A 23937-nucleotide genomic window follows, 5' to 3' on the forward strand; every position below is an offset into this window, starting at 1 on the left:
TTTGACCCACTCATTCATTGTCGTCCTAAGTTTTACTAGTCGTCTTTCTTCCTTTTTTGTCTCTAGTAAAACTTCCTACATTCCCTTTCTATCTTTTCTCATATTTTCAGGACACTCAAGATGAGCATTACTCCTTACCAGCATAACATACTAGCACAGTTCTACAAGAGGGTTCCGGTTCCTGAGAATGTGCAGAAAGAGATCGTAGCCAGTTCTTATGGAATTTCATATGCTGCCGTGGAGTCATGGTTGAATAGATGCCAAGTCGTCGGTCCTGAAGCATTGTGGGCGGAGATTTCTTTGGAGAAGGAAAAATCGGAGGAACAGGAGAGGAAAAGGGAGCGGGAGGAAGAGATGTAAGTAAAAATAGTTTCCTTAAGCAAAGAATCTGAATCTCAATTCAAAATTTGACACACTTTTCATTTTTCAGGGCACTCAAAAAGAAGATTACCTATTACCAGCATAAAACTCTCACTAAGTTCTTTGAGACAAATCCAATTCCAGATTATGATCAGTTAGAGATCATAGGCAAATCGGTGGAGATGACAAATGTAGCCGTGGATTGCTGGTTCTTCAGATGCCGCACGATGGGTTCTGAAGCATTGTGGCAAGAGGTTGGAGAAGAAGCGGAGATTAAGAAGGAGAAGGATCAAAAGGAGCAACTGGAGGCGACGCTTCAATATAAGAAGAAGCTTGAGGAGCAAGTGGAAAATGAGAAGAAAGAGAACAAGGAGCTGAGAAAGATTATTGCGCGACAAGCAGCTGAGCTCAGGGAATCTAAGAATCTCATCGCCGACAAGAACGCAGAGATCCAAAATCTGGTCAAGAATAGCGTCAATGATCAAGCCGAAATCCAACAACTAAAATCCTGGATCACAAACATCACTACCATGTCTCATGTCCAATCAGATTCTGTCAGATTGCTCAATGTTGAAAAAGAGTTGGCGCGAGTTTCCTCAATGTTTAAGGAGGCGGAGCTTAAGAAGGAGAATCAGAGGTTGAAAAAACATGAGAAGGAGTTCGAGGCGATGTTGCAGTTTGAGAAGAAACTTGAGAAGCAGGTGGAGGAGCTGAGCTTCCATCCACAAGAAATGAACGATAAAATTGAGACTACAACTCAAAAAACCCAACAGCAATCGGTGGATCTCAAGGAATCTACAAATCTTCTAGCCGGGATTAATAGTCTCATTAGTATCCAGAGTAGCGTCAAGGATGCAGTCATTGCTATGCAGGAGCAACTCGGAAAGCTGGTGAACGAAATCACTATTTGACTTGCTGCCCTATTGAAGAAAAAGAAAGATAATTAATTAATTAAAATTCTGTGTTCTGTTGTAAAAACTTTGTTAAAATAAGACCAATAAAGTATATCGTTTTGCAACCAGTTTTCTATCGAAACTAGGACATTCCAGAACTACGGAATTTGGTCCAACAGATTAGAGTGGATTACGGTAGATTACAGTATGACAACAGGCACAATGAGACAGTTTCTGAACAACTATCGACAGAAATGCCGTAAACTCAGCATAACCATGAACCCTGGCTACTGTAAGTAACGGTTGCTCATGTCAGGTGGCATTAGGTTACGGTAACTTTTTTTCCGAGTCCGAGGTCCAACTGTTAGGCTGCTAATTGTGTGACTTTTGACGTCCGGACAAACTGATAGACAGAGAACGGTAGACTACGTTAGGCTGAAAGGAAAATCAGGCCATCCCACGGGAAAGTGCGCAATACGCAGAAGTTACGCGGTGTTCGCGGATCTGGGTTGCGGAATCTTATCAAAGAGTCTACGGGACCTTCCCGAAGGTTCTCACTAGATAATTACTTGTCCATGACATTCTCCATTTTCACCTTTTATTATATTTGTGCATCTGATACCCAAATGCTCTCAAGCACAAAAAGAAAGCTCTGAGACAACAGTTAAAGAGTGCCTGAGAATGAACGGGCTCTTCGGGGCAGATCCTCTGCGCAGATTAGCCAGAAGGAAGCGTCGGCCAGTACCATCATGTGTTTGCGGACCAGAAGACGTTCTCGAACATTCTCTAGTCCGCATACACCAATCTTCCCGGGGACTCACGCGCATTCATTATCTCGAAGAATCGATCCATCAGACCCACTCATTCATTGTCTTCATTTGTCTTACTTGTCGTGTTTCCTTTTTTGTCTCTAGTAGAACATTCTATATTCGCTTTCTATCTTTGCTCATATTTTCAGGACACTCAAGATGAACATTTCGCTTCAACAGCATGAACAACTCACGGAGTATTACGAGAAGAATCCGGTTCCAGATAGGCAGCAGAGAGAGAGCATAGCCAAATCGTATGGAATGTCAAATGTGGAAGTGGAGTCCTGGTTTTCTAAATGCCGAGTCGTGGGGCCTGAAAAATTGGGGCAGGAGATTTTATTGGAGATGATAAAACTGGAGGAAGAGATGTAAGTATTTACAATACTCAACTAACGTTTAGGCCCTCTGCATTCGAATTTTGACAATATTGTCACTTTTCAGGGAATCCAATGAGGGGTATCCAATGTTCACAGCTCACAAGCATAAAACTCTCACAAAGTTCTACGAGACAAATCCGACTCCAGATTATGATCAGAGGGAGATCATACGGAAATCGGTTGAGCTGACAAATGTAGTAGTGGATTTGTGGTTTTTCATGTGCCGTAATATGGGTCCTGATGCAGTGTGGCAGGAGTTTGAAAAAGAGGCGGAGATTGAGAAGGAGAAGGATCAAAAGGAGCAAGTGGAGACGATGCTCCAGTCTAAGAAGAAGCTAGAAGAGCAAGTGGAGAATGGAAAGAAAGAGAACGAGGAGTTGAGAAAGATTATTGCACGACAAGCAGCTGAGCTTACGGAATCTAAGAATGTCATCGCGGACAAGAATGCAGAGATCCAAAATCTGATCAAAAATAGCGTCAAGGATCAAGTCAATGCTCAGCAGGACCAAGCTGCCAACCTCACTACCATGAACAATATTCAACAGTCAATTCCTGCTAGACTGCTCAATGTGGAGAAAGAGTTGGCACGAGTTTCCTTGCAGCAGAAGGCCTTTGAGGAGGCGGAGCTTAAAAAGGAGAATGAAAGGTTAAAGGAACAGAAGAAGGAGTTGGAGGCTATTTTGCAGTGTAAGAAGAAACTTGAGGTGCAGGTGGAAAATAAAACGAAAGAGAACGAGGAGCTGAGCTTACTTCTGAAGGAAAATAACAATAAAATAGTGGCAATGACTCAAAGAAACGAAGAACAAGCTGCTGAGCTCAAAAAATTTAAGAATCTTCTAGCCGGGATCCAAAATCTCACTAGCCTTCAGCATGGCGTCCAGGATGCAGTCAACGCTCAGCAGGAGCAAATCGCAAAGCTGCTTAACATCTTCAAAGAAAACTGTTCTACAGGCCTGAGATGCTGGTCTTTTGAAGATATTCAGGGGAGCAGTTCTCTCCACCCCCCGATAAAGGTTCCAGAAGATTCAGATTAAATTGTTGAAAATGTTCAAAAATGATTATTGATATAATTGAATGTGTGTTTTGTTGTAAAATCTATGTTAAAATGAAAAACAAATAAAGTATATCGTTATGCAACCTTTGAAAATTGTTCTATAGGTGTGACTTGCTGCCCTATTGATGAATCGGGGAGCAATTCTCTTTCCTACCCGATAAATGTTCCAGGTGATACAGTTTAGAACATTTTAAATCGCTGAAAATGTAAAGATGATGATTCATAATTAACTGTGTTTTTTGTAAAAGCTGTGTTGAATAAGACCAATAAAGTATATCGTTTTGCAACCAGAGTATTTAGATAGGCGTCGTTTGCCTCTGATTGAAGACGCTTGTTGGCTTGCTTGAGTTTTTGAAGCTCCGCCTCCTTCGCCTCGAGCAGGATTTCCGGGGTCTGTGCGGTTGTTGGTGTGTCTTCGGGGACCGTTTTATTGGAGAGGAGACGTAAGAAGTGAGGCGACGGCTTCAGTTTCTGGTTAGGAGGGTCCATCTGGAATAAGGGAGAATGGTTAGATAGGGAAGAACTGTATGAGAGGGAGAAAAGAGGACGGCACTATTCGAAAAGAACGGGCGGTGCGGGAAGATTGAATGAATGAGATCCCCGACTCTGAAGGCGGAGGGATTGGTCTTGTTTGTGGACCTGGGTATGCCACGTCACTGCGCACAGTACTTTGAGAGGGCCTCTGTAGGAGGCCGTGCGTCACCGAATCTTCCCGATGAGCCTTCCCGAAGGTTCTCGCAAGATAAGACCTTGTCCATAACGTTCCCCATTCTCACGTTCCATTATATTTGTGCATCTGCTCCATCATCATAAATCGACAGATTATGGTGGTAATGACCGCAGAAGGTCTGCCACGTCACTTCATATTCCCTAGGAATGTAAGGGGCTGAGACTCCTGTAAGGTGTCTGCTTGCCGTGGGCCACATCCCAAATGCAGTCTAGATAAGATAATCTTGAGACGTGGGATTTGTAGCTTATTCACACTCAGGAATAGTCAAAGAGACACAAAATACCTGAGAATGAACGGCCTCCTCGGGGCAGATCCAGCATGAACAACTCGCGGAGTACTATTACGAGGAGGATGGGTATCTAGAAAGAGATATGAGAATGGATATAGCCTCTTCTCTTGGAATTCCATATCACGTCGTGGATTCCTGGTACACCAATTGCCGAATCGCGGGCCCTGAAAAATTGTGGGCGAAGATTTCTTTGGAGCAGGAAAAATTGGAGGAACAGAAGTGGAAAAGGGAGCGGCAGCGGAGGGAAGAAATGTGAGTATTGTTAAAATCGTTGATATATTGAATATAGTATCTATGAACCTGCTGAAATTGGCTGAAACCAAAGGAATCTGAATCTGTATTCAATTTTTGCCAATTTTTTTTACTTTTCAGGGCGAAGAAGAAGAAAATTACCTACTACCAACACAAAAAACTCACAAAGTTCTTTGAGACGAATTCGTTTCCAGATGATGATCAGATCGAGATTATAGGCAAATCGGTAGCGATGACAAATATAGCCGTGGATTGCTGGTTCTTCAGATGCCGCACGATGGGTCCTGAAGCATTGTGGGCGGAGGTGGGAGAAGTGGATCTTGAGGAGTGGAGAAGGAAGAAGGAGGAGGAGGAGACAGAGTTGTAAGTCTTAAGAATTCTGATCTAAAAGTTCGGACTGCTCTTCGTGCTGCTCACTTAAAATTTTATATCTCCAATTTCCAGAATGACAAAGCTATCTCAAGCTGAAGCCAAAATTGCCTCCCTCACCGCCGAGAATCCGAAACTAGAGTCCTCGATCACTAACCTCACCACCTGTACTCATGCTCAACAGTCAGATCCTGTCAGATTCCTCACGATTGAGAAGGAGTTGGCTCGAGTTTCCTCGCAGCTGAAGGCTTTTGAAGAGGCGGAGCTCAAAAAGGAGAATGAGAGGATGAAAGATCAAAAGGAGCAACTGGAGGCGACACTCCAGTCTAAGAAGAAGCTTGAGGAGCAAGTGGAAAATGAAAAGAAAGAGAACGAGGAGCTGAGAAAGATTATTGCGCAACAAGCAGCGGAGATCACGGAATCTAAGAATCTCATCGCTGACAAGAATGCAGAGATCCAAAATCTCACAGCCATTAAGAATTGTGTCAAGGGAGACCAGGCTGAAGACAAAATTACCTTCCTTACCGCCGAGAACCAGAAACTAGAATCCTGGATTACCAACATCACTACCATGTCTCATGTCCAATCAGATCCTGTCAAATTGCTCAAGATTGAGAAACAGTTTCCTCACTGCTTGAGGAGGCGGATCTTAAGAAGGAGAATGATCGGTTGAAGGAGCAAAAGAAGGAGTTGGAGGCAATGCTTCAGTCTAAGAAGAAGCTCAAGGAGCAGGTGGAAGAGGCGAACAAAAAGATCGAGGAGCTGAGCTTTCTTCTGGAGGAAAAGAACAATAAAATAGAGACTATGACCCAAAGAAACGAAGAACAATCTGCTGAGCTCAAGGAAGCCAAGACTCTCGTTGCTGACAAGGCTGCAGAGATCCAGAATCTCACTAGCATCCAGAATAGCGTCAAGGATGCGGTCAATGCTCAGCAGGAACAAATCGCAAAGCTGCTGACCAAAACCACTCTTTGACTTGCTGCCCTAATGAAGATGGAAATTTTCAAAAATGATAATCCATTGACTAATTAATTAATTAAAATTATGTGCTTTGTTAAAACTGTGTTAAATTAAGATGAATAAAGTATATCGTTTTACAAATAGGCTATGTAACGTTTTTAAAATGTCAGCTAGCTACTTGTGCATACTGTTTGGGAGTCTATCCCTGTGATCTCTCACATACTCCCTCCAAACGTGGATATACATGAAATTTGGTTCACAATTTATTTATTCGTTTAAAAAATCCCATAAAACGGTAAAGCACACAATATCAATTAAACCTCTTCTCACAAGGAAAGTCTTTGGAGACATCGCATTCAAACGACCTATGAATTTGTTTATAGGTATTTTCGATTACACAGATTCCATTTCTGCATCAAAACATGCTAAATGTCTCTGCGAGAAGAGTTATAAGCCTAGATACCCAGATGCTCTCAAGCACCAAAAGCAAGCTGTGAGACAACAGTCTAAGAGTGCCTGAGAATGAACGGGCTCTTCGGGGCAGATCCTCTGCGCAGAATAGCCAGAAGAATGCGTCGGCCAGTACCATCATGTCCGCAAATACGCACTCAGTTTTTGCAAACCAGAAGACCTTCTCGAACATTCTCTAGTCCGCATACACCAATCTTCCCGGAGACCCTCGCGCGCGCAGTCATTATCTCAAAGAATCGATCCATCAGACCCACTCATTCATTGTCTTAATAGGTCTTACTTGTCGTGTTTTTTCTTTCTTTGTCTTTATTAAAACTCTCTACATTTCCCTTTCTATCTTTGCTCATATTTTCAGGACACTCGAGATGGATATTACTTTTTACCAGCATAACATACTAGCACAGTTCTACAAGAGGGTTCCGGTTCCTGAGAATGTGCAGAAAGAGATCGTAGCCAGTTCTTATGGAATTTCATATGCTGCCGTGGAGTCATGGTTGAATAGATGCCAAGTCGTCGGTCCTGAAGCATTGTGGGCGGAGATTTCTTTGGAGAAGGAAAAATCGGAGGAACAGGAGAGGAAAAGGGAGCGGGAGGAAGAGATGTAAGTAAAAATAGTTTCCTTAAGCAAAGAATCTGAATCTCAATTTAAATTTTGACAAACAATTTACTTTTCAGGGCTTTCAAGAAGAAGATCACCTATTACCAGCATAAAACTCTCACTAAGTTCTTTGAGACGAATCCGATACCCGATCACGATCAGATGGAGATCATAGGCAAATCGGTTGAGATGACAAATGTAGCCGTGGATTGCTGGTTCTTCAGATGCCGCACTGTGGGGCCTGAAGCATTGTGGCAGGAGGTTGGAGAAGAAGCGGAGATTAAGAAGGAGAAGAATCAAAAGGAGCAACTGGAAGCGATGCTTCAGTATAAGAATAAGCTAGAAGAGCAAGTGGAAACTGAAAAGAAAGAGAACGAGGAGTTAAGAAAGATTATTGCGCAACAAACAGCGGAGCTCAGGGAATCTAAAAATCTTATCGCCGACAAGGATGCAGAGATCCAAAATCTGATCAAGAATAGCGTCAAGGACCGAACTGACGAAATCCAACAACTAAAATCCTGGATCACAAACATCACTACCATGTCTCATGTCCAATCAGATTCTGTCAGATTGCTCAAGGTTGAAAAAGAGTTGGCGCGAGTTTCCTCAATGTTTGAGGAGGCGGAGCTTAAGAAGGAGAATCAGAGGTTAAAAAAACATGAGAAGGAGTTCGAGGCGATGTTGCAGTTTGAGAAGAAACTTGAGAAGCAGGTGGAGGAGCTGAGCTTCCATCCACAAAAAATGAACGATAAAATTGAGACTACAACTCAAAAAACCCAACAGCAATCGGTGGATCTCAAGGAATCTACGAATCTTCTAGCCGGGATCCAAAATCTCACTAGCATCCAGAATAGCGTCAAGGATACAGTCAATGCACTGCAGGAGCAACTCGGAAAACTGGTGAACGAAATCACTCTTTGACTTGTTGCTCTATTGAAGAAAAAAAAGATAATTAATTAATTAAAATTCTGTGTTCTGTTGTAAAAACTTTGTTAAAATAAGACCAATAAAGTATATCGTTTTGCAACCAGTCTTCTTTTCAAAACTAGTTGTAGGCTTCCGAGTCTAAGCTCTAACTATTGGGCTACTAATTGTGTGACTTTCGACGTCCGGGGTGTACGTTACGCGGAGTTTGTAGACCTGCGTCGCCGAAATCTTCCCAAAGAGTCTAGGGGACCTTCTCGAAGGTTCTCATGAGATAATTACTTGTCCATCACGTACTCCATTTTCACCTTTTATTATATTTGTGCATCTGCTCCATCATCATAAATCGACAGATTATGGTGGTAATGACAGCAGAAGGTCTGTCACGTCACTTCATATTCCTTAGGAATGTTAGGGACTGAGACTCCTGAAGAGACAGAAGGAGGCAGATCCATGTCCGCAAATACATACTCAGTGTTTGCGGACCAGAAGACGTTCTCGAACATTCTCTAGTCCGCATACACCAATCTTTCCGGGGACTCTCGCGCGTACTCATTTATTATTTTGAAGGATTGGTCCATCAGACACACTCGTTTTCCTAGGTCTTACTCGTCCTGTTTTTTCCTTATTTGTCTCTAGTAGAACCTTCTAAAAGGGATATTTGCCAGTTTGTATGGAATTTCATATTCTATAATTTCATATTTATATTAGGTTTCCGAGTCCAAACTCCAACTGTTAGGCTGCTAATTGTGTGACTTTCGACGTCCGTACAAACTGATAGACAGACTAGCTGTTATTTTTCTGAATTGGTAGAGAACAATAGGCTATGTTAGGCTGAAAGGGAAGACAGACCTTCCCACGGGGAAGTCCGCAATACGCAGATGTGTACATGACCGGGTGTTTCCAGACCTGAGTATGCCACGTCACCGAATCTTCCCGAAGAGTCTTCTCGATATTCGGGGAGAACGGACCGTCCGAGGAGAACGGGCGGTGCGGGAAGATTGAATAAATGAGATCGCCGACTCTGAAGGCAGAGGGATTGGTCTTGTTTGCGGACCTGGGTATGCCACGTCACCACGGCCTCCACCGGAGGCCCTCTCAATTCACTACGCACAGTACTTTGAGAGGGCCTCTGCAGGAGGCCGTGCGTCACCGAATCTTCCCGATGAGCCTTCCCGAAGGTTCTCACGAGATAAACCTTGTCCATAACGTTCTCCATTCTCACGTTCCATTATATTTGTGCATCTGCCCCATCATCATAAATCGACAGATTATGGTGGTAATTGCCACAGAAGGTCTGCCACGTCACTTCATATTCCCTAGGAATGTAAGGGGCTGAGACTCTTGAAGACAAATACGTACCTAGTGTTTGCGGACCAGAAAACGTTCTCGAACATTCTCTAGTCCGCATACACCAATCTTCCCGGAGACTCTCGCATTATCTCGAAAGATCTGTCCCACTGATTCATTGTCTTCATTCGTCTTACTCGTCGTGTTTCCTTTTTTATCTCTAGTAGAACATTCTATATTCGCTTTCTATCTTTGCTCATATTTTCAGGACACTCAAGATGAACATTTCGCTTCAACAGCATGATGTTCTCACAAAGTTCTACGAGAAGAATCCAGTTCCAGATAGGCAGCAGAGAGAGAGCATAGCCGAATCGTATAAAATGTCAAATGTGGAAGTGGAGTCCTGGTTTTCTAAATGCCAAGTCGTGTGTCCTGAAGAATTGGGGAAGGAGATTTTATTGGAGATTGCAAAACTGGAGGAAGAGATGTAAGTATTAACAATCCTCAACTAACGTTTAGGCCTTCTGAAATTGGCTGAGACTGAAGGAATCTGAATCTGTATTCGAATTTTGACAATATTGTCACTTTTCAGGGCATCCCATGAGCCGTTCACAGCTCACAAGCATAAAACTCTCACAAAGTTCTACGAGAAGAATCCAGTTCCAGATAGGCAGCAGAGAGAGAGCATAGCCAAATCGTATGGAATGTCAAATGTGGAAGTGGAGTCCTGGTTTTCTAAATGCCGAGTCGTGGGGCCTGAAAAATTGGGGCAGGAGATTTTATTGGAGATGATAAAACTGGAGGAAGAGATGTAAGTATTTACAATACTCAACTAACGTTTAGGCCCTCTGCATTCGAATTTTGACAATATTGTCACTTTTCAGGGAATCCAATGAGGGGTATCCAATGTTCACAGCTCACAAGCATAAAACTCTCACAAAGTTCTACGAGACAAATCCGACTCCAGATTATGATCAGAGGGAGATCATACGGAAATCGGTTGAGATGACAAATGTAGAAGTGGATTTGTGGTTTTTCATGTGCCGTAAGATGGGTCCTGATGCAGTGTGGCAGGAGTTTGAAAAAGAGGCGGAGATTGAGAAGGAGAAGGATCAAAAGGAGCAACTGGAGACGATGCTCCAGTCTAAGAAGAAGCTAGAAGAGCAAGAGGAGAATGGAAAGAAAGAGAACGAGAAGCTGAACAAGATTATTGCGCAACAAGCAGAGGAGCTCAAGGAATCTAAGAATCTTATTGCCGAAAAGAATGCAGAGATCCAAAATCTGATCAAGAATAGCGTCAAAGATCAAGTCAATGGTCAGCATGACCAAGCTGCCAACCTCACTACCATGGCCATTATTCAACAGTCAATTCCTGCGAGACTGCTCAATGTGGAAAAAGAGTTGGCACGAGTTTCCTTGCAGCAGAAGGCTTTTGGGGAGGCGGAGCTTAAAAAAGAGAATGAGAGGTTAAAGGAACAGAAGAAGGAGTTGGAGGCTATGCTTCAGTCTAAGAAGAAACTTGAGCAGAAGCTGGAAAACGCAAAGAAAGAGAACGAGGTGCTGAGCAAGAATAATGCACAGCAAGCTGCTGAGCTCACGGAGTCTAAGAATCTTATTGCCGAAAAGAATGCAGAGATCCAAAATCTGATCAAGAATAGCGCCAAATACGACCAAGCTGAAGAGAAAATTGCATCCCAAGCTGCCGAAATCCAACAACTAAAGTCCTGGATCACCAACCTGACCACCATGTCTCATGTCCAATCAGATCCTGTTAGACTGCTCAATATGGAGAATGAGATGGCACGAGTTTCCTTGCAGCTGAATGCTTTTGAGGAGGCGGAGCTTAAGAAGGAGATTCAGAGGTTGAAGGAACAGAAGGAGCAGTTGGAGATGATGCTCCAGTCTAAGAAGAAACTCGAGGAGCAGGTCAAAGAGGCTTACAAGATGATCGCAGAGCTGGGCTTGTATCTGAAGGAAGTGAACGATAAAGTTGAGACAATGACCAAAAGAAACCAAGAGCAATCGGTGGAGCTCGAGGAGCAAGTGAAGAATGGAAAGAAAGAGAAGAAGCTGAGCAAGATTATTGCACAGCAAGCAGCGGGGCTTAAAGTATCTAAAAATATTCTAGCCGGGATCCAAAATCTCACTAGCATCCAGAATAGCGTCAAGGATACAGTCAATGCACTGCAGGAGCAACTCGCAAAGCTGGTGAACGAAATTACTCTTTGACTTGCTGCCTTATGATCTTTCATTAATCAATTAATCAATTAAAATTCTGTGTTTTTTGTGTAAAATCTGTGTTAAAATAAGACCAATAAAGACTATCGTTTTACAACCAGTCGTTTTTCAAAACTAGGACATTCCAAAACTATAGAATTCGGTCCTTCAACTTTCTTTCAGTCATTTTTGACTTCAGTTACAAGAAGAAACGGTAGGTTTGCAGAATCTTCCCAAAGAGTCTATGGGGTCTTCCCTAAGGTTCTCAATGAGATAAGACCTTGTTGGTGACGTGGCACTCTATCTTAAGGGACTAGGTCAGCAAATATTGTGAGGCCGGCCTATGCCGCCAGATCAACGAACTCAGTGTTTGCGGAGCAGAAGACGTTCTCGAACATTCTCTAGTCCGCATACACCAATTCTCCCGGAGACTCACGCGCGCAAATTCATTATGTCGAAGGATCGACGCGAATAGACACACTCATTCATTGTCTTCTTGTGAATGAGATCGCCGAAGGCGGAGGGATTGGTCTTGTTTGCGGATCTGGGTATGCCACGTCACTGTGCACAGTACTTTGAGAGGGCCTCTGTAGGAGGCCGTGCGTCACCGAATCTTCGCGATGAGCCTTCCCGAAGGTTCACACGAGATAAGACCTTGTCCATAACGTTCTCCATTCTTACGTTCCATTATATTTGTGCATCTGCTCCGTCATCATAAATCGACAGGTTTTGGTGGTAATTGCCACAGAAGGTCTGCCACGTCACTTCATATTCCCTAGGAATGTTAGGGGGTGAGACTCCTGAAGACAAATACGTACTCAGTGTTTGCGGAGCAGAAGACGTTCTCGAACATTCTCTAGTCCGCATACACCAATCTTCCCGATGAGCCTTCCCGACGGTTCACACGAGATAAGACCTTGTCCATAACGTTCTCCATTCTTACGTTCCATTATATTTGTGCATCTGCTCCATCATCATAAATCGACAAGTGGTAATTGCCACAGAAGGTCTGTCACGTCACTTCATATTCCCTAGGAATGTTAGGGGGTGAGACTCCTGAAGGCAAATACGTACTCAGTGTTTGCGGAGCAGAAGACGTTCTCGAACATTCTCTAGTCCGCATACACCCATCTTCCCGGGGACTCACGCATTATCTCGAAAGATTGGCCCGATTAGACACACTCATTCATTGTCTTCTTGTGACGTAGGATTTGAACCATTCCTACTATACAATTCGCAATTATCGGGGAGCATTCCTCTACCTTTTCCCTCTGCGCGTCCCATTGTCACCTTTTTCGTCAGCTAGTGATTTTCAGAACACTCCGACTTGAACAACCAAGCATGGAAATCGGCACAACCAAGCCTGACGGAGGACAAGTAGCAGACGATTTGTAAGTTGCTCATGGATATTAGATCTTTCATTCCTGACTCAAATCTCCGTCCTACGCAAATTTCTTTGGATTCGGTAGAGCGCAGTTGTAAGAAGCGAGTTCTGTTAAGTCCCGGATTCTGAAGTTAGCAAATCGAGGTTCCGGACATCTCCTATCCCAAACTAATTATCCATTCCAGAATCCGCTATCTCAAAATAGAAAATTCCCAACTAAAAGACGAACTCGCCTGGACAAAAGAGGAGCTAAAAAAGATGAAGTTGAAGATGAGTGAGCTGGAAGAGGAGAGGGATCCGGAACGGGAAAAGGCGAATGAAATAGAAGACGAGCTCAGCAGTCTTAGATTTCAGTGGAAGGAGGTGGAGTCGAAGTATGAAAAATTGATAGTAAAGGGAAAAAAAGATGAGGAGGAGCTAGAGGAGGAAGAAGTGGATCCAGAAGACCCTCAACAGAAAATCAAGCGGCTCGAAGGTCACATCAAATTTCTGTTGGATGCCAATGTAAAAACTAGCCGGGAGCTGAAGATGAAGTCGGATGATCTAAAATTCATGGAGTACCGTTTGGATTATGAGAGGGCTCAGCGCACTGTGGCAGATGGAGAATTCAGGGAGTTGAAGGAGAAGCTCCAGAATCTGGGGCTCCAGGAGGCGGAGCTCCAAGACATCGAGGATCTGGAGAAAGGGGCGGAGCTTCAGAAGACTCCAGAATCGATACAAGCGACCTTAAAGCCTAAGGATGTCAAGAATCAAGAAAAAGGGGCGGAGCATACAGAGTCTCCAGAATTGTCAAAAAATCAGAAGATGATGGAGGAGGATAGCGCATCGATGACCAGTTGGGAGGAGATTCAATGAGGATTTAATCTTTTTTTGCTGTTTTTTATTGCAAATTTGAATTTTTTGGAATTTTAATGAATTTTGGGCACAATAATGTGAGTTTTTAGTCAGTAAACGGACAAACAGACAGACAGATAGACAGACAGATAGAAAATCACAAAAATGCCTTCAAACAACCCAAAAATTGCCCAAAAACATCAAAATTTGGGTGTGGCCGAGTTTTTTCAAACTTTGGTTTTCTAGGCAACCAGGTGGAAAACTCGGCCACCGGTGATTTTGAGTGATTTTCACGACTTTTAAGCATTTTTGGACGTTTTTTGAGCTCGGGGACTAGTTTTTGCAAAATTTTATTTTCTAGGCCACCAGGTGGAAAACTCGGCCACCGGTGATTTTGAGTGATTTTCACGACTTTTAGGCATTTTTGGACGTTTTTTGAGCTCGGGGGCTAGTTTTTCTATAAATTTGGATTTCTAGGCCACCAGGTGGAAAACTCGGCCATTAATTGAATTTGACATTTTTCTTTGTTTTCACGTTTTTGATGCAATTTCCAGCAAAAAAACCATTAAAACCACCCCAAGGACTAGTTTTTGCAAAATTTTATTTTCTAGGCCACCAGGTGGAAAACTCGGCCACCGGTGATTTTGAGTGATTTTCACGACTTTTAGGCATTCTTGGACGTTTTTTGAGCTCGGAGACTAGTTTTTCTATAAATTTGGATTTCTAGGCCATCAGGTGGAAACCTCGGCCATTAATTGAATTTGACATTTTTCTTTGTTTTCACGTTTTTGATGCAATTTCCAGCAAAAAAACCATTAAAACCACAGCGTGGACTAGTTTTTGCGAAATTTGGATTTCTAGGCCACCAAGTGGAAAACTCGGTCACGGACCACTTTCGGTTGTTTTTAGGCTCTAGAAACGCTGAAAATGTCAAAAACTGACTTTCTGAGATCGGGGACTAGTTTTTCATAAATTTGGGTTTCTAGGCCACGAGTCGGAAAACTCGGCCAGTGGTCAAATTCAATGTTTTTCAAGGTTTTTGAGTCTTTAAACTTCAAAAAAGCATCAAAATTTCCGATTTATTCGTCTTTCGGTTACGGTAATCGACTGACAGGTGGACAAAGTTAGATTACTGTACCTAAATTGGGGTTACGGTGGTGTGGCTGAGGATATCAGACAGACAAGCTACTTTTGTATTCAGGTCATTTATTCATAAAATAAGAATCCGAAAAAGTTAAAGTTAAAATTTACAAAAAAAGTTTCACATTAATTTCCAAAAAAAATCTTCTCCCAGCTGGAATTCGACGACTTCTTGTCTTCTTTTCCGCTCTCATCTGAATCCTCATCTGCTTCTGAAGCTTCTGAATCTTCTGAATCCTCCTCCTCTTCTTCTTCATCTTCTTCTTCCTCTTCCTCTTCATCTTCTTCTGAATTCTCCGCCCCCTCTCTCCTTGCCTCCTCTATCATCCTCTGATACTCTGCCCGTTTCTCCACCTCCAATCTCTTCGCAAGCTCCGCCTCCAATTTATTATATTTCTGCTTTTGTACGGATCCCTCGATCCATGTTTTCTTGGCGAATTCCTGGTATTTTACGATATGCTCGTCTTTTTCGACGAGTTTGGTCTTGAGGTCGGTGAGCTCCGCCTCCAATTTGTCGTTTTTCAGATTGACACTGATTTGTTCTTCCTGGATTTCAGCAAATTTGGATTTCAGATCGGTAAGCTCCGCCTCCAAATCTTGGTTTTTCTGGTTGACGGCTCGGAACTCAAAGACGTGTTTGAGCGAAACCTTCTTTTTAGTCAATTTCCCTTTCAGCTCTGCTAGCTCCGCCTCCATAATCTTTTGATCCTTCTTCTGTCTTTCCTTGTTTTCAGCCAGTTTGGATTTGAGATCGGTAAGCTCCGCCTCCAATCCGCGATTTTTCAGATTGAGTGACTCCTCCTCTTCCTTCTTTTCAGCCATTTTCCCTTTGAGCTCCGCTAGCTCCGCCTCCAAATCCTCATTCTTCAAATTGACCGCTTCAAGCTCCTTGCTAAACTCCTCCACCTCGATTTCCGCTCTTTTTTTGTCGAAAGTTTCTTTCAAATTCATGGATTCCAGCGTCGCTACCTTATTAATCAAATCGTCATAGCGGTTTTGCATCTCATTCAATTTCTTCCCGAATCCTTGTTTCAGATCCGCCAGCTGGCAATTGTCTAGAGTCAGTTCCATCTGAGAATTTTTTAATTCTTCGGTCAATTTTTGATTTTCCTGATTGAGTTCCGTGTTTTTACGAGTCAATGACTTTATTTTCAATAGCTGAAATTCCGCGCTCGGAACTCGAGCTTCAGAATCCTGAAGCTCCGCCGATTTCTCCAGAATTCCAATTTTCGGATTGTTGAGACCCGCCTCCTTCCTGCCTTGCTCGATTAGAGATTTCAAATACTTTTTGTAGAGCTCAAGGACATCTGGGATATTCTCACGTTTGTGAGTCTCAGAATCTTTTAGCTCCGCCCCTTTAGGCTCCGCCTCCTTGCCTTCTGAATCTTTGGGCTCCGCCTCCTTTTTCAGATCGTTAATCTCTTGAACCGCCAGATTTTTCTCAATTGGCTTGATTTCCAGAGACTCGAGACGCTTCATGACATGTTCCAGATTGGCTTGAAGAGTTGAGATAATTTGTTGTCTGAAAAAAAAAATGAATTAGGATATCAAAAAATTTCAAAAAATTGCTTAAAATCACTTCAAATTGAATTTTTAACAAAAAACTTGAAATCTCTCAAAATTTCACTTAAAATCCTAGTATCCCACATGACCTAGGTTCCCAAAAAGTCGGTGGCCGAAGTTTTTGTCACATGGTAGCCTAGAAACCCAAATTTTGCAAAAACTAGTCCCCGACTCCAAAAAACATCCAAAAATGCCCAAAAGTCACGAAAATCACTCAAAATCACCAGTGGCCGAGTTTTCCACCTGGTGGCCTAGAAACCCAAATTTTGCAAAAACTCGGTCACACCCAAATTTTAATGTTTTTGAGCAATTTTTGGGTTATTTCAAGAAAATTTTGGATTTTTGTCAAGAAAAACTTCGAAATTCTCAAAAATTCACCTAAATTCGTTAAAATACGCGATGGCCTAAGTTCCCAAAAAGTCCATGACCTAGAAAACTCACTGCTCATCAATTTTTGCCTCCAATTTTGTATCCTTAGTCTCCAACTCCTTGATTCTGGCGTCCTGCTCGGTGAGCACCTTCTGGTGCTCGTTGGCCTTGGCTTCTCTGAAAATTTGGGTAAATGAGGTGGCCTAGAAATCCAAATTTTGCAAAAACTAGTCCCCGAGCTCAGAAAGTCAGTTTTTGACATTTTCAGCGTTTTTAAAGCCTAAAAACCACAAAAAACCACCAAAATTGGTCCGTGGCCGAGTTTTCCGACTCGTGGCCTAGAAATCCAAATTTTGCAAAAACTAGTCCTTGAAGCCAAAAATCGTTCAAAAATGCCCGAAAATTACTCAAAATCACAGATGACCGAGTTTTCCACCAGGTGGCCTAGAAAACCAAATTTTGAAAAAACTAGTCCCTGAGCTCAAAAAACCGCCCAAAAATTCCCGAAATACGCGAAAATCACTCAAAATCACAGATGGCCGAGTTTTCCACCAGGTGGCCTAGAAACACAAATTTTGAAAAAACTCGGCCACACCCAAATTTTGAGCGTTTTTGGGCAATTTTTGGGTTGTTTGAAGGCATTTTTTTGCATTTAGAAACAAAAAAAGCGTCCCGAGCTGAGAAAATTCACAAAACTGCTCAAAAGTGACAAAATAAAAAATGAACTCACAATTGTCGGATCCTTCCACGATCGACTTTGAGCATATTATTCATTAGTTGGTATTCATCCGTATCTACGAAGTCGTAGTGGGACATGTTGTGAACAGGAGTGCGTTACAAGTTCTGAAAAATCAAGATTGGGAGGGAAAATGTGTGGAAAAAGAGTGAAATCTTATGAAAGTAGGATGAAAATATAGAAAAATGAAGAAGAAATGGGATAAACAGACACACGGACAGGTTACTGTGCCAAAAATGTCTTAAAGCAACCCAAAAATTGCTCAAAAACATCAAAATTTGAGTGTGGCCGAGTTTTTTGCAAAATTTGGGTTTCTAGGCCACCATGTGGAAAACTCGGCCACCAGTGATTTTGAGTGATTTTCGTGACTTTTGGACATTTTTGGACGTTTTTTTGAGCTCGGGGACTAGTTTTCCAAAAATATGGTTTTCTAGGCCACGAGTCGAAAAATACGGCCAGCCGTCAAATTCAACGTTTTTTGAGGTTTCCCAATTTCGGCTGAACTTTTCACTATTTTCTGCCAGATTTTTGGCTATTTTAACTAATTTTTAGCTTTTTGGCTTATTTCATTGTTTTTCCCATAAAAACGTTAAGGAAAATCGCAAAAATCAAAAATTTGTCAAAAATTGAGCTGAAATCGGATAGAATAGGGCTTAAAACTAATGAAAATAAGTAGAAACAGAAACGATTAACCGCAGAAAAAATCAATGAATGCGAAGAGGCCAGAGGACTAATGGACCGCCACACAACCGTTCCCCGCGCACAAAAAAAATAGTGTGTGCATCGAAGAGACGGAGAGAAAAAGGACCCCTCGGACCGTCTTGGACGGGGGACTTTGCTACACAGTGTGCGCGGGGAGGTGGCCTTGGAGAAAGAGGGACCATCAGAATACACAGAAAACGAACGGACGGTCCGTTAGATAACATCGGGACGGGGGGTCGTCTAGAGAGAGAGAGAGGGGGGGGGGGCGGGGTCTCAAAGTGACAAAACCTACAGTAACTTTGTCAGTTGTCGGATAATCTCAGAGATTTTGACCGATTCTGATCCGGCTCGTCAAGAGCTTCCAGAAAAGTACCCACACGCCTAGATCCTGAAAAAATCGGGTCTCACCACGAAAACTACAGTAGCCCTCGTAAATCGTGCCGAGACCCAAATCGCTTCAAACCTAATGTTGTGTGCACTTTTCTGAAAACTGAAAACGAGAAGAATCTGAAAATAACAGTATCAATCAATTTGGACTGAATCCGATGGAGTTATGATAGATTTTGTGAATTCTGCGGTTTTCGAAAGTCCTATTAATAGAAGAAACAAATCAATGAATGCTAGGAGACCAGCGCACAAAAAATAGTGTGTGTATCGAAGAGACGGAGAGAAAACGGAACCCCGGGACCTTCACACAAAAAAACGGTCCGTCTTGGACGGGGGGCTTAGCCAGTGTGCGCGGGGAGAGGTCTCGGAGAAAGAGGGACCACCAGAATACACAGAAAGCGAACGGACGGTTCGTTAGATTACATCGGGGAGGGACCATCTCATTATAAGGGGATGAAGAAGGGGGGAGGTGGTTAGAGAGAAGGAAACCGTACCAAGAGGGATTTGCCAGTTTTTGGATAATCCCAGAAATTTTTGAATTGAAAATTCTGATCCAGATCGTCGAGATCTCTCAGAAAAGTACCCACAAGCCTAAGGGCACGATTTACGGCGGGTTACTGTAGTTTTCGTGGTGGGAGCCTAAATAGGCTTCAATTAGGACGGTGTGATGGGTCTAGAGAGGAGGGGGACCACCAGAATATGTACACACCAAAAAACGGACGGTCCATTAGAAAAATATCTCAATAGGAGAGGAGCGGGCTATGTAGCAACCACACAAACGACCTGGACAAATATTACATAATCTCCCCTACGTCATCATCAATCACTAGGGGCCATCTGCCACGTCATCAAAATATACAGATACATGGAGATGTCGATGGGGCACACGATTAGACAAGATAGGCAGACAGTGACAGTAATCATTTAGGAATCAGCGGATTGTCACCTGTCAAATAGCGAATGAACATATAACAAGGGGGGACTGAAAACAAGATTATAGGAAAAGATCAAATAGATAAAAGCCGGTTATCAATACCGTAAGCTTTGTCAAATTACAACATCAAATACAGTATACAAGTCATTTATTCACGAAGGCAATTTTTAATAATTTTCAAACCCTAAAGCCTACGAAAAGTCAGTCTTAATAAGTTTTTATTCCGAAAATGGATTGTATTCGATAGGCAAGTTCTTTTTGCGAACCATACTGTCTCCCTGGAACCATTCACGACGGAATTCTCCAGCTCCATCCGGAGTGTTGATCCATTCCACAGTGATATGGTCGTCCACCCGTCCGAAGAGTTTTTTGAAAGAGACGATGAGATTGGCGCCCTCCTTTGGTTCAAGGACTCCACATGGTACGTTGACTCGGAGTCTTTTGGTGGTTTTGATACAGTAAGCAATACGACGGGCGGACGAGTTGATCACTTTGATGCATTGATGGTAGGTGATCTGGTCGGCGTATGGGCCTTTGAAGACGATTTTGGTTGCTGGTTGCGTCTCGATGTCTCCTGGTGGAACGGTTTGAGCCAAGGCGTTCTTCTTCGCACCGTCCATTTTTTCCTCCAACTTCTGGATTTTCATTTTCATCTCGGTTACTGTAGCATCGTGTTGTTCTCTCAGTCTATTCTCATTCTCGATGGATTCTTTTAGCATTTTTTCCTTTTCCCAAATTTCCCGATCCTTCTCGTCCAGCTTTCCCTCCAAAAACTCCTTCATATTCTGGTATTTTCGATTTGCCTCCTCGAGTTCCAGCCGGAGAAGCTCCGCCCCCTTTTCTAGCTCCAGCTCGTCAACTTTTTTGAAATTGTCAATTCTCAGAAATTTCAGATTATCTCGAAAAGCAGCATGGAGTTGAGACCACGCGGATTGCAGCTCTTCTTCGGAACTTTTCAGTTTGGACCGACTGAAAAAAAGTTCTTTTTATTGATTCAAGACGTCCGTAATGCCAATATCTTTATTTTTGTAGTTGACCACTTTTTTGTACGGGTGGTTTCTGAGGAGTTATAGGTACTCAATGTAAGTGGCTCAAACACTCTCAGGGACCGCCCGTTCAAAAAAGTGGTCAACTACAAAAATGGAGATCTAGGCTTGATTTACAGTAAACCACAAAAAACTTCAGCAAATTTTGATACAAAATGGTGGAAATACAGCTCAAAATATGATTTTTCAACAATTATTTAAAATTTTGGACTAATTTTGAATCAAATTTTGAGCGCTTCTCCCCTCTGTCTGTATCTATTTTCCTAGACAGTACTTTTTGTCTGATTACTCCAATTTTAGTGAGATACTGTAAGTCAACCCTAGATCTCTATTTTTGTAGTTGACCACTTTTTTGTGCGGACCGTCCCATTGAGTAGGGGGCCGCTCGTCCAAAAAAGTGGTCAACTACAAAAATGGAGATCTAGTCTCGTTCTATAGTATACTACAAAAATTGTTGTTTTGGGGCACTCAGGTCTGCAAAATTCGGTTCTAAAACGACTGAAAATTGCAAAAAATAGTCGACATGGCTTTCCACATGGCACTAATTAGCTCTAAAACGCAATTTACTCGGAAAGTGGTAATTATCCCAAAACTTATCGCAAATCTAGACTACTTGGCACTAATTAGCTCTAAAACTTTAAAAATGGTATCAATTATCGCAATTTACTCGGAAAGTGGTAATTATCCCAAAACTTATCGCAAATCTAGACTACTTGGTACTAATTAGCTCTAAAACTTTAAAAATGGTATCAATTATCGCAATTTACTCGGAAAGTGGTAATTATCCCAAATCTGGATTACTTACGTTTCCTGATGTTCTTTTCTCTCCTTCTCCAGTGCCAACTTCAATTCTCTGATTTCCGCCGCTTTTGCACCCGGCTGGTTAACTTGAGGTGGTGGTCCTGGGTACACTCCGGCTATTTGGGGCGTAATCTGAAATTTGAAATCAGGTTATATCGATAGAGAAAAATACGGGCTTTCTTATGGTATAAAAAGTGTGTTGATCCAATTAAAACTAATAAAGTTATGGGACGAAATCTCAAAAATTAATAAAAAGAATCGGTAAAATTGAGACAGCTAGACTAACTATTGCAAAAATTGGGATTTTTGACTAAAAATTACTCAAAAATTGTTATTTTTGTTCAAAAAATAACGATTTTAACTTAAAAATCGTAGTTTTTAGTGTAGAAATGATGAAAATCACGCTAAAAATCTAAATTTTGAATGAAAATCACTTTAAAAGATTGGAAATTTTCAAGGGCTCACTTTCGCCTTGTGCCAGGACTCCTCCATCCGTCTTCTCAAAATGCTGCACACACTTTCAGCCAAATCACGCGGCTCTCCGACAGTATTCTACTCTGTTGATGGTTGTAGGTCCTGCTCCTGGTCACCGTTCATCTCCTGCAAGAACTCATCGTCACTACTGTCGCCGTCATCCGAATCCGAAAAGTCGTTCTGGAATACGGTAGTGGGTAGTCAATTTTCAGATAGACAGGGTTTTTGACTAATTTTATGCCAAAGATCACAATTTTTGACTCGTTTCTGAACCGAAATATTAGATTTTCGGTCAAAAAATGCAATTTTTGACAATTTTTAGGTCATTTTTGTCCTTTTTTGTAATTTGTCTGACAGAATTACATTCGAAATCCATGATTTTTGACTGATTTTTTGAGAGAAAACAGAGATTTTCTACCAACCTTCTCCTCGACTTCTCCTTCCGCTTCCATCATCTGATCCAATCTTCTATGCAAAGTTTCCAGAAATGGATTCTTTTGGACATTAGGCTCCGTGGACACGTCATCGTTCAGCGTTTCCTCTGACGGAATCTCGTAAATGTACGAATTGGGGGTCGCTCTGGAAGTCATTGATCAATTGATATCAATTTCGGTGATAGAACTAACTAGGGAAGGATGCCAAGTCAAGATGGAGTTACGGGACAAGACCTATATGGTTGGAAAGGAAATCGGCTGGTCTGGCCATATAGGTCATATATCATGGTCGGATCTTGACCCGTAACTCCATCTTGACTTGGCATCCTTCCCTAGTAAGCTTAAAATGGACGGGACTTTTTTAAACTGTGGTACGGTAATTAAAACTACAGTAAGCTCGGTCACCAAGTTAGAAAAAACTCACATTTCTCTTCATCACCATTTTCACAAATTTTTGGCCTGGAGTCAGGTTGGACGATGACATCTGAAAAAGTGGGGATAGAGAGATTGTTGGAAGAAATCTTAATTTTCACTGAAAATCTTGAAGTTAGCCTGTAAAAACGACTCCTGTACTCGCCCAGACACACAGATGGACATCCGGACTGTCGGAAACATAGACAGACATCAGGAAATCGGGATTTTGATAAATTTTGGGACATCCGGACATCCGGACACACAGATGGACAACCGAGTCTTAAAATTGGCAAAAATGTGGGCATCCGGGCACACAGACAGGAAATCCGCGCTCAAATTTGTAGCAAAAATGACAGTTTTAGTCTATTTCTGCTGGTTTGGGGGCATCCGGACACCGAGACACACAGATGAACATTCTGGGCCCGAAAATTGTCGAAAAAAAGTACATTTTCCTGCAAAATCTGGCTCAAACTGTCTCTGTGTGCTTTTACTGTGAATAAACGTCCTATTAACAGAAGTAAACAATCAATGGAGACCACCTTCCCGCGCACAAAAAAAATAGTGTGAGTATCGAAGAGGCGGAGAGAAAACGGACCCCCCCCCCCCCTCCGGGACCTTCACACACAAAAAACGGTCCGTCTCGAACGGGAGGCTTAGCCAGTGTGTGCGCGGGGAGGTGGCCTCGGAAAAAGAAGTACCACCAGAATACACAAAAAACGAACGGACGGTCCGTTAGATTACATCGGGACGGGGGTCGTCGAGGGGGGAAATGGTGAGAGGGGGGTAATCGAACATTTGCCGAAAATCAGAAAGTGACAAAAACTACAGTCTGTTTTCGGATAATCCCAGAAATTTTGAACCGTTCTGATTCAGTTTGTCAAGAGCTTTCAGAAAAGTACAAACAAGTAGGGTCTCGACACGATTTTCATAAAGGGTACTGTAGATTTCAAAATTTTTGTATGATTTTCAGATTTTAAATAAAATATTTGGATTCAGGCCGTTGAGAGCTTTCAGAAAAGTATAATCATGCCTAAGTTTGGTGCAAGTTGGGTCCCGCAACGAAAACTACAGTAATCCATTCCTGGGTTACTGTAGCTTTCGTGGTGAGACCCAATGTGGTGGGAAT

At 42.4% G+C, this 23937-nt stretch overlaps 9 protein-coding genes across 9 annotated transcripts; 6 read left to right on the forward strand and 3 right to left on the reverse strand.

Moving 5' to 3' along the window:
• Positions 1–120: 120 nt before the first annotated feature.
• GCK72_015874 (uncharacterized protein) lies at positions 121–1271 on the forward strand (the record flags this gene model as incomplete). Its single annotated transcript, XM_053731185.1, has 2 exons — positions 121–356; positions 431–1271. The coding sequence occupies 2 exons, from the start codon at positions 121–123 to the stop codon at positions 1269–1271; spliced, it is 1077 nt and encodes a 358-aa protein (XP_053585957.1).
• A 950-nt stretch (positions 1272–2221) lies between these two features.
• Positions 2222–3473, forward strand: GCK72_015875 (uncharacterized protein; the record flags this gene model as incomplete). Its single annotated transcript, XM_053731186.1, has 2 exons — positions 2222–2430; positions 2504–3473. 2 exons carry the CDS (start codon positions 2222–2224, stop codon positions 3471–3473), a joined length of 1179 nt encoding a protein of 392 aa, XP_053585958.1.
• A 1127-nt stretch (positions 3474–4600) lies between these two features.
• On the forward strand, positions 4601–6108 carry GCK72_015876 (uncharacterized protein; the record flags this gene model as incomplete). Its single annotated transcript, XM_053731187.1, has 4 exons — positions 4601–4764; positions 4885–5127; positions 5209–5728; positions 5773–6108. The coding sequence occupies 4 exons, from the start codon at positions 4601–4603 to the stop codon at positions 6106–6108; spliced, it is 1263 nt and encodes a 420-aa protein (XP_053585959.1).
• Positions 6109–6929: 821 nt separating this feature from the next.
• GCK72_015877 (uncharacterized protein) lies at positions 6930–8083 on the forward strand (the record flags this gene model as incomplete). Its single annotated transcript, XM_053731188.1, has 2 exons — positions 6930–7165; positions 7240–8083. 2 exons carry the CDS (start codon positions 6930–6932, stop codon positions 8081–8083), a joined length of 1080 nt encoding a protein of 359 aa, XP_053585960.1.
• Positions 8084–9654: 1571 nt separating this feature from the next.
• On the forward strand, positions 9655–11605 carry GCK72_015878 (uncharacterized protein; the record flags this gene model as incomplete). The annotated part of the gene is made up of 4 exons (XM_053731189.1): positions 9655–9863; positions 9969–10187; positions 10261–11485; positions 11534–11605. 4 exons carry the CDS (start codon positions 9655–9657, stop codon positions 11603–11605), a joined length of 1725 nt encoding a protein of 574 aa, XP_053585961.1.
• Positions 11606–12934: 1329 nt separating this feature from the next.
• GCK72_015879 (uncharacterized protein) lies at positions 12935–13832 on the forward strand (the record flags this gene model as incomplete). The annotated part of the gene is made up of 2 exons (XM_053731190.1): positions 12935–12984; positions 13163–13832. The coding sequence occupies 2 exons, from the start codon at positions 12935–12937 to the stop codon at positions 13830–13832; spliced, it is 720 nt and encodes a 239-aa protein (XP_053585962.1).
• A 1245-nt stretch (positions 13833–15077) lies between these two features.
• GCK72_015880 (uncharacterized protein) lies at positions 15078–17699 on the reverse strand (the record flags this gene model as incomplete). Its single annotated transcript, XM_053731191.1, has 3 exons — positions 15078–16473; positions 16956–17060; positions 17614–17699. The coding sequence occupies 3 exons, from the start codon at positions 17697–17699 to the stop codon at positions 15078–15080; spliced, it is 1587 nt and encodes a 528-aa protein (XP_053585963.1).
• Positions 17700–19860: 2161 nt separating this feature from the next.
• GCK72_015881 (uncharacterized protein) lies at positions 19861–21981 on the reverse strand (the record flags this gene model as incomplete). Its single annotated transcript, XM_053731192.1, has 3 exons — positions 19861–20611; positions 21494–21621; positions 21955–21981. The coding sequence occupies 3 exons, from the start codon at positions 21979–21981 to the stop codon at positions 19861–19863; spliced, it is 906 nt and encodes a 301-aa protein (XP_053585964.1).
• Positions 21982–22041: 60 nt separating this feature from the next.
• GCK72_015882 (uncharacterized protein) lies at positions 22042–22553 on the reverse strand (the record flags this gene model as incomplete). The annotated part of the gene is made up of 2 exons (XM_053731193.1): positions 22042–22143; positions 22386–22553. 2 exons carry the CDS (start codon positions 22551–22553, stop codon positions 22042–22044), a joined length of 270 nt encoding a protein of 89 aa, XP_053585965.1.
• Positions 22554–23937: the final 1384 nt, after the last annotated feature.

Source organism: Caenorhabditis remanei, chromosome IV, assembly GCF_010183535.1.
Source record: "Caenorhabditis remanei strain PX506 chromosome IV, whole genome shotgun sequence".
Classification (NCBI taxonomy): Eukaryota; Metazoa; Nematoda; class Chromadorea; order Rhabditida; family Rhabditidae; genus Caenorhabditis; species Caenorhabditis remanei.